The sequence below is a fragment of the Ursus maritimus genome, unplaced genomic scaffold (assembly GCF_017311325.1).
Source record: "Ursus maritimus isolate PB19 unplaced genomic scaffold, ASM1731132v1 scaffold_22, whole genome shotgun sequence".
Taxonomy (NCBI): domain Eukaryota; kingdom Metazoa; phylum Chordata; class Mammalia; order Carnivora; family Ursidae; genus Ursus; species Ursus maritimus.
In genome coordinates, this window is record NW_024424675.1 from 21,988,027 (window position 1) to 21,998,364 (window position 10,338).

The 10,338-nt window shown below is 51.1% G+C and overlaps 1 protein-coding gene across 1 annotated transcript; it reads left to right on the forward strand.

The window, feature by feature from the left end:
• Positions 1 to 7,548: 7,548 nt before the first annotated feature.
• Positions 7,549 to 8,786, forward strand: ID1 (inhibitor of DNA binding 1, HLH protein). The gene is made up of 2 exons (XM_008703393.2): positions 7,549 to 8,078; positions 8,323 to 8,786. Exons 1-2 carry the CDS (start codon positions 7,656 to 7,658, stop codon positions 8,362 to 8,364), a joined length of 465 nt encoding a protein of 154 aa, XP_008701615.2. The 5' UTR covers positions 7,549 to 7,655; the 3' UTR covers positions 8,365 to 8,786.
• The last annotated feature ends 1,552 nt before the right edge of the window (positions 8,787 to 10,338 follow it).

The window sequence follows — 10,338 nt, forward strand, 5'->3', positions numbered from 1 at the left end:
GATAATTAGTGCAATTTCACAACTGTTTTTTGTTTTTTTTTTTAAAGTAGTCTCTCTGCCCAACACAGGGCTCAAACTCACAACCCTGAGATCAAGAATTGCATGCTCTACCGACGGAGCCAGCCAGGCGCCCCCGGTGCTGTGTGACTTTGAGCAAGTCACTTACCCTCTCTGGGCCAGGCCCTGTGCTTAGCTCTAGGGACATAGTAGTGACCAAAGGAGCCACGGTTCCTGCCCTCCTAGAGCTCACAAGCCAGGGAGAGCAGGGGGTGGAAGATGATGGACAATATCCAAGAAAACAACAATCATTTCACGTGGAGATAAATTCTATGAATAATTAAGACCAGGAGAATGTGCAAGAAAGTGAATACCCAAGGCAGGTTCTAGGAAGGCTCTGAGGAGGTGACATTTAACCTGAGACTTGAAGAAGGGTAAGTCTTGTGAAGTTCGGGGTGAGTGTGCTAGGGAGAGGGAACAGCAAGGGCAAAGGCCCTGAGGCAGGACCTGCTCAGTAGTAGCGCAGGCCTGCGGCCCGGGAGAGAAAGGGCGGGGCAGGCAGTGAGGGCTGAGCGGTGGGCAGGGGCTGCAGGCTGGAGAGGGGTTTGGATTGTATTCTTGGTGTGATGGGCAGAGAGGCAGTGTTGGCGGAGGCATGGTGGCGGCTGGAAGACCATGCTGTGGGCACATCTGGGGAACAGCTGCCGGGCCAGGGCCAGAGCAGGTCACGTGGCACAGGCAGGCCCGCCCTGGAGCCTACAAGGCCAAGACTCCAGGAGGGGCAGTGGTGAACATGCCGGACATGAACCCGCGTCAGAAAGGATGTACTCTGCAGTGTAGACATGCACGCACACAAGTCCCTCAGCCCCACACAGCCACTGCCTCCAGAGCCAGACCCCCTAGACTCAATGCCACATCCCAGCTGTGTGATCTGAAGCAAACCACTCAACTTCTCTGGGCCTCAGTGGCCTCAGTGGTAAAGGGAGCATTAACATTACTACTTAGGTCATGGATCATTTTTTCTTCGTTCGACAGATATTCCCCTGGGTGCCTCCTGTGTGCCAGGCACTGCACTAGACCCTGGGGTACGGCGGGGAAGAGGACAGTGTGGTCCCTGCTCTCCTGAGCTCAGTGTCTCTGGTTAAAACTTGTAACCATGCCTGATGCGGAATGAGCGCCTAGAAAATAGGAGTCCCTGAGCCCTGGAGGCCACAGGAGGCAGACAGGGAGATGTGGGGACAGAGAAATAATGTCACCTCTTGCATAGCTTATTCACTCCCCCAGCCACTGTACCAAAAGCGCTAAGCATTATCTCCACTTCGCAGATGAGGAAACAGGCACAGCTTGCTCCCGGTAGAGGAGCCAGGATTTGAAGGTGTAGAGGGCCGGGGGTCCCACCTCTCTCTGGCCCCAGTATTCCCATCTGTGAAATGGCACGTGACGGTAATACGGCTGCTGCCTGCCCCAGGGACGAGCTGGGGAAATTAGATGGTGCCAGGGATATGCAAAGGGCTTCCAAAGAGACCACTGGCACGAACCCTGGGTTGGGACCACGGGGGTTCTTTTAATGAGTCCTCCAAATTTCCTGGCCACCAAAAGAGGAGTCTGTTTTCTTCAGCTGACCTGGTCCGTAGGACTAGGAGGCACACCCCCAGGGAGAGGGTGTGAAAAATGCCCATTTGGCAACCAGATAAACAGGCAGTCTTTATTTAAACTTCTTGTCAGGCCTTAAAAATGTTAAGAGATGATAACCAATGTCTGGGAGTAGTGAACATTTTCTGGAAAGGAATGAAGCCAACTTTCTCCCTGAGCCTGGGGTGGGTGTGAGTATAGCAGGGCGTCACTATTTCAGTTGGAAAGTCTGAAGGGAGCACAGCGAAGAGGAACGTTTCAGGGGGTCCGGAAGCCCATTTCATAGAGCTCCCGAAAAACCCCTGGAAGTAACCAAATGGGTCCCAGTGGCCTGGCCTGGAATTGGCCAGTTGCTATTCCCACCCACTGTTCAGTGAGCGTCTCCTCTGTACCAAGACCACAGCAGGCACTTTACCAGCCTAATCTCAATGACTCCTCACAGTAACCTAGGGAACTGGGAACATCCATCAGTTTGCCAGTGGGGAAGCGGAGGCTCAGAGAGGTGAAGGCTGTTCCTCCAGGTCACACAGTATAAGGATTTGAAGCCTGAGCTTTTGGACCCTGAGCGCCAGCCCTTTCCACTTCCCCACAGCCGGCTGTTTCTCCTCAAATTGTCAGTTTGTCCAGACACCAATGCCCGTACCTGTCTTCATTCGGGTCATTTCTCCTTGTGACTATCCTACATAGAATGCCCAGAGGATAAGTCACCTCCTCTAGGGAGCCTCCCTGATTTCCTCCAAGATAGAACTCTTCCTTTCTTTGTGTTTTTAAGGCACCTAGCGGGAAATTTTCATAATATAGTCTTGATGTGAGGATAATTCGTTTCTAAGACCCCGCAGCCAGCACAAGACCTGGCAGGAGGTGGGTGTTCATGAATGTTAAGTGCACTTAAGGATCAGGGGTCCTAATTGTCCCTTAACTTTCTTTCTCTCCTGTTTGTCTGCAAAGTGTCATTGACATTCGATCTCATCCTGACCAGCAGTCAGGCCAGAGGGAGGTACACTAAACATTTGTAGCTGGCTTTTTATTACACAAGTAGTTAATACATTTTTGTTTAAAAATATATTCAAGAGGGGCACCTGGGTGGCTCAGTTGGTTAAGTGTCTGCCTTTGTCTCAGGTCATGATCCCGAGTCCGCATCGGGCTCCCTGCTCAGTGGGGAGTGTGTTTCTCCCTCTCCCTCTGACCCTCCCCACTGCTCATGCTTGCTTTCTCTCTCAAATAAATAAATAAAATAAAAAATATATATATGTATATTCAAGAAATACCCGTGTGTAATGAATCATAGACTGAAATGTAAAACCTAACACTATGAAATGTCTGGAAAATATAGGAGGAGAAAATCTTCATGATCTCGAGCGAGGCAGCGACTTCTTAGATATGACAAGAAAAGCATGATCTATGAAATAAATAAAAAATGGATACACTGGATTTCACCAAATATAAAACTTCTGTTCTTCAAAATACACTGTTAAGAGGATGCAAAAAACAGACACAGACTGGTGAAAATAGTTGCAAATCATATGTCTGGGGATTTGTGTTCAAAATATATAAAGAACTCTTACAAGTCAATAAGAAAACAGACGAACAAATGAAAAGAAACGGGCAAAAGATTGGCAGGTAGCACGAGGGACCTCTGTGCTGGAACTGGCCTGTGTCTTCACGTGGATCTGCACGTGTGATAACTACGTAGAACTACACTCACACACACACACACGAGTGCGCATAGCGGGTGAAATGCAGTTGAGATGTCGTACTGTCATGCTACCATCGGGGATACAGGGAAGGCTATAAGGGATCTCTCCGTATTACTTCTTACGACTACATGTGAGTCGACAATTATCTAAAGTAATGTTTTTTAATGAGCAAGCAAATGACCCCTCACCTAAGAAGATAGATGGATGACATGTTAACACAGGAAAAGATGCTCAACATCTCTAGTCATTAGGAAAATGCAAGTTACAGCCACAGTGAGATACCTCAACCCATCTATTAGAATGGCTGAAAAAGACTGAGCGCACCAACTCTTAGGATGTGGAGGGACTGGACTCTCAGCGCTGCTGATAGGCATGGACATGGAGGGACCCCTGGGTGGCTCAGTCGGTTCAGCATCTGCCTTCGGCTCGGGTCATGATTCCTGGGATCGAGTCCCACATCCGGCTCCTTGCTCAGCGGGGAGTCTGCTTTTCCCTCCCCTTGCTTGTGCTCTCTCTCTCTCTTTCCCTCTTTCTTCCTGACAAATAAATAAATAAAATCTTAAAAAAAGAAAAAAAAAAGGAATGTACATGGAAAAGCCACTTGGGAAAACAGGTTAGCAATTTCTTATAAAGTTACATAAATACTTTGTGACCCAGTCATTTCACTACTAAGTATTTGCCTAAGAGAAACAAAAGCATAGATTCATAGAAACACTTGTACACAAATGTTGGTAGCAGCTTCATTTGTACTAACCCCAAACCACAAACAACCCAATGTCCAAGACAGGTGAATGGACAAGCAAATCGTGGCATATCCACATACCACCGCTGTTCAGCAATAAGAAGGAATGAACACGGATGAATCTCAATTATGTGGAGTTAAAGAAACGAGGCTGAAAAGCCTTTTTTTTTTTTTTTTGTAGGAAAAAGTATATATACAGTATATACTGCGATCCATATAAAATTCTAGAAATGCAAGCTAATCTATAGAGAAGGATGAGTGGTTGCGTGGGCACTGGGTGGAAGAGGGGGAGGGAAGGATTAGGAGGCGCAAAGGAAAACTTTTAGAGCTAAGGAAGTGTACGTTCATGTTCCTGATCGTGGCGATGGTTCATGAGTACGTACGCATGTCAAAAGCTATCAAATTGTACATCTTAAATATATGCAGTTAGCATGTGTCAATTACACGTCAATAACACTTTCAGGAAAAACTGTAAGAAAGAAATACCTATGTGAAGATAAGAGTAAAGGTCCTACTTCGTATTGTTCTCCTTCCCTCAGTCTTCACAGGGGTGAGTGACATCAGGAATTTGATGTTTGTTTATCCTATTTTTTTTTTTGCTTTCTAATATTTTTTGTTGAATGCAATTTATTTATTTATGTATTTTAATTTGTTTAAAAATACTCTCTCCCCCCAATGTGGGGCTTGAATTCACAACCCCCAGATCAAGAGTCCCATGCCCCACCAACTAAGCCAGCCAGGCACTCCTGTTGAGATACAATTTAAATACAATGGAATGTGCAAAAGTATACAATCCAGTGTGTTTTGACTAATTCATGCACTGTGTACCACACACATCATCATCATCTAGAACATTTCCATCATTCCAGAAAGTTCCCTCATGCCCCTTCCCTGGAAACTCCCACCCTCCACTCCCAGAAGCAGCCACCATTCTGATTTCTTTCACCAAAGATTAGTTGTGCTCATTCTAGAACTTCATATTGGAGACATTACACAGTACTGTGTTTGAATTTTTTCCCCACAGCTTGATTGCCTCTCTTTTCAAAAATTCACTTCCAGGTACACTTGTACTTGGGAGCAGTATGTTGGCTTTTCTACATGCAAGAGGTCCTACCTTGACCCCCAGTCTAACACTTGGTCTCTCCACCAACAGTAGAATCTAGATCTCTCTCGGCCCCACTTCCCACCAGCTGCGTAGACATTCCACAGCATTGATGTTTCATTCGTAGTGTATATGTTTCATTCATAGTTCAGATAATGCCCCTGTTGATGGACATTTAGGTTACTTCAACTTCCCCTCTTGAAAATAGCACCTCAGTGAACATCCTTGGGCAGACATCTTTGCGTCCATGTGTGTAGGTTTCTCTGGAATTGTTGCCAGCAAGTAGAATTGCTGGGTCAATTAATAAACACTGGGTAATGAATTAATATTCTAATTTTTTCTGGCTGGTCATTGTCTTTCCAATTCTTTAGCAATTGTTTTGTACAGCAAAATGTTCTCTCCAGTCATCAGAAGATTGCTAAACAAGGCTTAGGGAGTTTGGAGAGTTTGGGGGGTGTGGTAAATGGGATGAGGAGTCCAGTTAATTAATTAATAACATCTCTCTCCTTTGAAGCTGGTCTCACTGATCAGTTTTCCTGGTTCCCCCATGTGGAGGCAGAGCCCGGGTTTACTGGCCCATCCCCCAGACTTCTGTGGGAAAAGGAAACCTGCTGATACCCATGAATTAATTGCTGGGAGGTGGAGAGGAGGAGGAGGGACCATAAACAGAGTATCAACTCTCTCCTCGGTAGGCACAGTATTTTAGTCCTGCTAAAGCTGTGTGCCCTTGGGTGGCTATTCTAAACTTAAGTGTCCCCCGCTTGCTTCTGGCCCATCTAGGGCTCTGGAGGCAGACTGCCTACCCTGGCAGGAAGGGATTGCATTACAATTCAGTTCCCCTGTTATAATAATACAGCCATTACAAAAGCTATGGCTCTTGGGAGGCTTTTTGAGCCTCAGTTTCCTCCTTTGCATAAAGAAACCAAAGAGCTCCCCTCTAGAGTTGTGGCCAGGATTACAGAAGATGAAAAAGGCGAAGGCTTCACACACAGTGAAGTATGCTGCGCAGTGCCTTGCACGAACTAAGAATTCAAGAAACCACCTCTGTCATTATTATCAAAATTTCAGGCAAATACTGCACTGGGAATCAAAAAGGGCCGGAGACAACTAACTTCAACCAGCAGCAGAGTTGGGATCACAACTCTCCCCCGGCGGGAGGCGGAAGCTAGGGGTGCGGAGGAGGAGGTGAAGAAACGTCCCAGTCGTCTGAGGTGGGAGCCTGGTGGGGCGATTCCCAGGTGTGGAGCCTGGGAGGTAAGGTGACCCTTGCCCAGCGACCGCGCCCGCGAGGAGCGCATTCCCAGCTTCCCGCCAGAGGTCCGCAGGTGACTGGCCGAGCGCGGCGCAGTGGGGGAGCGCTCTAGCCGGGTTTGCCGTCTCCATGGCGACCGCCCGCGCGGCGCCAGCCTGACAGCCCGTCCCGGTTTTATGAATGGGTGACGTCACGGGCCTGGCGTCTAACGGTCTGAGCCGCTTGTTCAGACGCTGACACAGACCCGCCCGGGAGGTGGGGAGGGGGGGGAGACTGGAGCTCCGCAGCTGCCGCGCCGTGGGAGGGAGACCCTGATCGGAGGTCTTTGGGGGGAGGAGGGGGAGGAGGGGACAGGAAACAGCCAAAAAAGGGAGAAAAATTCTAAAATCACTAGTTGATGGAGATTTGGGGAATTTTTTGCAGGGGATGCAAATTTAGGTTAGAATCAGGGGATGCAGCCCCTCTCTGGACGCCTTCTACCCAGTTCATGTCCCAGAGGATCCGTCCCCAGTCCCAGAGAAGGACTTTCCCGAATTAGTTGCTCCCACCCCGAGGGGCCTGGGTAAAGCCTCCCTGGTTCCAGGAACATTAACCAGCAACTTTCTCTGGGAATTGGGTAAGGGAGCAGAGTGTACAGGAGGGCCCCCTTTAAGTTTCGGCCCAAAGAGCCGGGAGGTCAGGCTCCCAGAAGCCCAGGCTCTAGTCCTGGGCTCTCTAGATAACCCAGAGCTAGCGGCTTCCCCATCCGGGCCTCAGTTTCTCTCATCTGTAAAATGGAGCTGGAGAGGTGAGAAAATGAACCTGAGAAAAGTGATTCTTGAAGTCTTTTCGTTGTCGGCAGTGCCTCCTTTGCATGAAGCCCAAGGTAGCCTTCGCCTCCACTGGCCTCCACTAGCCACCCCGCCCCGTGCCCTCCCACTCTCTGTTCTTGAGACTCGGGTTCCCCTTCCAAGGCCGCGAGGGTACACTAGTAGAGCAGGAGGCGGGACCCAAAGGCACTAGAGGCCACGCCTCTAGACCGCCCATTGGCTGCTTTTGAACCTCTGAGCCCGCCTCCGGCGGTGGAGGCAGTGGGAGGCGGGGGGAAGCCGCGGCGTCTCTATAAGAACGGCTGCGGGGTCCGGCCCTCGCATTCTACAACCGTCTTTTCTCCGTTCCGAGGTTTTTGCTCTCGCGTGGCGTCCGCCTCTTCTGTGCACTAAGCCTCCCCCCTCTTACTCCGACGCCAGAATTATGAAGGTCGCCAGTGGCAGTGCCGCGGCCGCCGCGGGCCCCAGCTGCGCGCTGAAGGCCGGCAAGACGGCAGGCGGCGCGGGCGAAGTGGTGCGCTGTCTGTCGGAGCAGAGCGTGGCCATCTCGCGCTGCGCGGGGGGCGCCGGGGCGCGCCTGCCGGCCCTGCTAGACGAGCAGCAGGTGAACGTGCTACTCTACGACATGAACGGCTGCTACTCGCGCCTCAAGGAGTTGGTCCCCACCCTGCCCCAAAACCGCAAGGTGAGCCGGGTGGAGATCCTCCAGCACGTCATAGACTACATCTGGGACCTGGAGTTGGAGCTGAACTCGGAATCCCAAGTCGGGACCCCCGGAGGCCGGGGGCTCCCTGCCCGGGCTCCGCTCAGCACCCTCAACGGCGAGATCAGCGCCCTGGCGGCCGAGGTGAGATCCGAACTGGAGCACGAGAGCATTTTCTTTTTACAGATGGGTAAACTAAGGCCCAGGGGGAGGCGGGGGGTGGTAGGTATTTGGCTCTACGTCCGTCCCATCTTTTCGGGCACCTGGCTGTGCAAGGATGCCCAAGGAGATCGGAAAAAGCGCGCTCTCAAAGTGTCCCCTGGGGAAGGGCTTGCAGCCTTGTCCCCTCCGACCCCCCTGTCTCACCGCTCCTCTCTCTCTTTCACAGGCGGCATGTGTTCCGGCGGACGATCGCATCTTGTGTCGCTGAAGTGCCTCTCTCAAGGACTGGCGGACCCCAGCCCTCCAGGGGGCGAGAAGAATTCCTGCTCTCTGATCCTGCCGAGCGCCTTGCCGGAGCTGGGGAGGAACAAGATTGAGATCAGCGACCGTGGGGCGCTGGCTGGATCCAGCCCAGGGCCGGGGGACTGACAGGAGGGCAGGCCGACCCTCCCTCCACACCTACCAGCCACCAGAGACTTGGGGGACCCCCAGTGTGTTTCTATTTTTTGAAAAGCAGACATTTTAAAAAATGGTCACGTTTGGTGCTTCTCAGATTTCTGAGGAAATTAATTGCTTTGTATTGTATATTACAATGATCACCGAGAATATTGTTTTACAATAGTTCTGTGGGGTGGTTTTTTTTGTTTTTGTTTGTTTTTTTTTGTTATTAAACAAATACTTTAGACTGCGGTAAAGTTGCAGTGATTTCTTGGATTGAGGGGAAGGCCTTGGGATGCGGGTGACCCCTGACCCTTTTCACAGCTGGTGCTGGGGGGGAGGGGGACTAGAAGACCACATCTGGACTGTGGCTTTTACCGACCTGAACTGAGTGTTTTCCGGTGTCTTTAAAGTCTATTCTTTCCCCATCACTAGCCATTTCCCTGCTCCCCGGTGTCATAAAATTAAATCCTCTAGACCTCTAGGGTTTCTCCAAGTGGTCTTGGGCCATCTGGGTCACCTGGGGAGGTTGTTAAAATGCAGATCAACCTGCCAAGTCCCCCTCTCGGTTGAGCATTCAACAGGCCATTGAAGTTGGAGAACAGGTCACTGGGCCACCTCCCATCTTTGCCAAGTTAGGGGAAGGGGAGACCTAGGGGAAAGACTTGCCCAGAGCCTGTCTGAGGCAGGACTTCTGTCGCCCCATTCCCCAGTAGGAGGTGCCTCCCCTGTTGGCCTGCCTAGCCCTGGATTGTAGCAGGCTGCCCTGGGGCTCCCAGCTTGTCCAAGTGGGTGAGCAAGTTGGCAGGGCCAGCCTGGGCACAGCTGCTGGGCCACCTGCTCTGGGTACACACTCGGCCCCCTCACTCTGGCCTGGGTATGCCAGCAGCTCACACAGACCTCTCTGCCCCAGGGTTCCCGTGTGGGCTGAGGAGGAATGAGAGAGTCAGTCCCCAGCTCTTGAGCAGGAAAAGGATGTCATTGGCAAGGGACTATCTGCCTGGACATGTGTGAGTTTGTACACGGGGGAGTGCATATGAGTGTCTGGGCCTGTGTCTGTGACATGAGTGAACTGGTAGATCCCCCCTGTGGGGCTGGGTCATCTGATGTACAGGCCTAGGGGTGTGGATGCGGATAAGCATGGGGTGTATGCAGAAGGGCAAAGGCGAGCGCATGCGTTCTGCACAGAAGTGTGCGACGTCCAGCTGTTCGGGCTTGTGTGTTCTGCCTAAATGCATTATGGGCATCTCTGCATGGGTCCCGCTGATGGATGGGTTTGTGTGTCCAGGAGCTTCAGAACCACACCGTGGGTTTCTAAGTGTGTAATTGTTCTGTAAGTTGGCTGGCATTCCTGGGTCTCTGCTGGTCTGGGTGGAGGTGGGGGCAGCTGTGTTCAGGCAAACCCTCCCTCAGAAGTTCAAGGACCAACCCTCTGAGCAGTTGTTAGGCCCTAGGGACAGCACCCCTCAAGGATCCCTACCACCCTGGTTCCCACGGAGGCACACAGGGAAAACCGAGCCCGGCAAGGGCAAAGGACTTACCCCGGAGAGGACAAGGACTATTAATACATTTTGTCGATAAACAGAATAAAATAAATAGCCCCTAGCACCACCGGCCGATCCCTGCTCAACTCTACACAGGAATCCATTACACAGGGGATCCCATGGATCCCTGTGGGGCTACACCGGGTTCTCATCCCAGGTCTACAACAGGAAACTGAGGCTCGGAAGAGATGAACAGCATCAAGGGCAGATGCAAGATCGGGTCGTCCCCCGCTGAGCACTAACACGGAACCAGGTGCCAC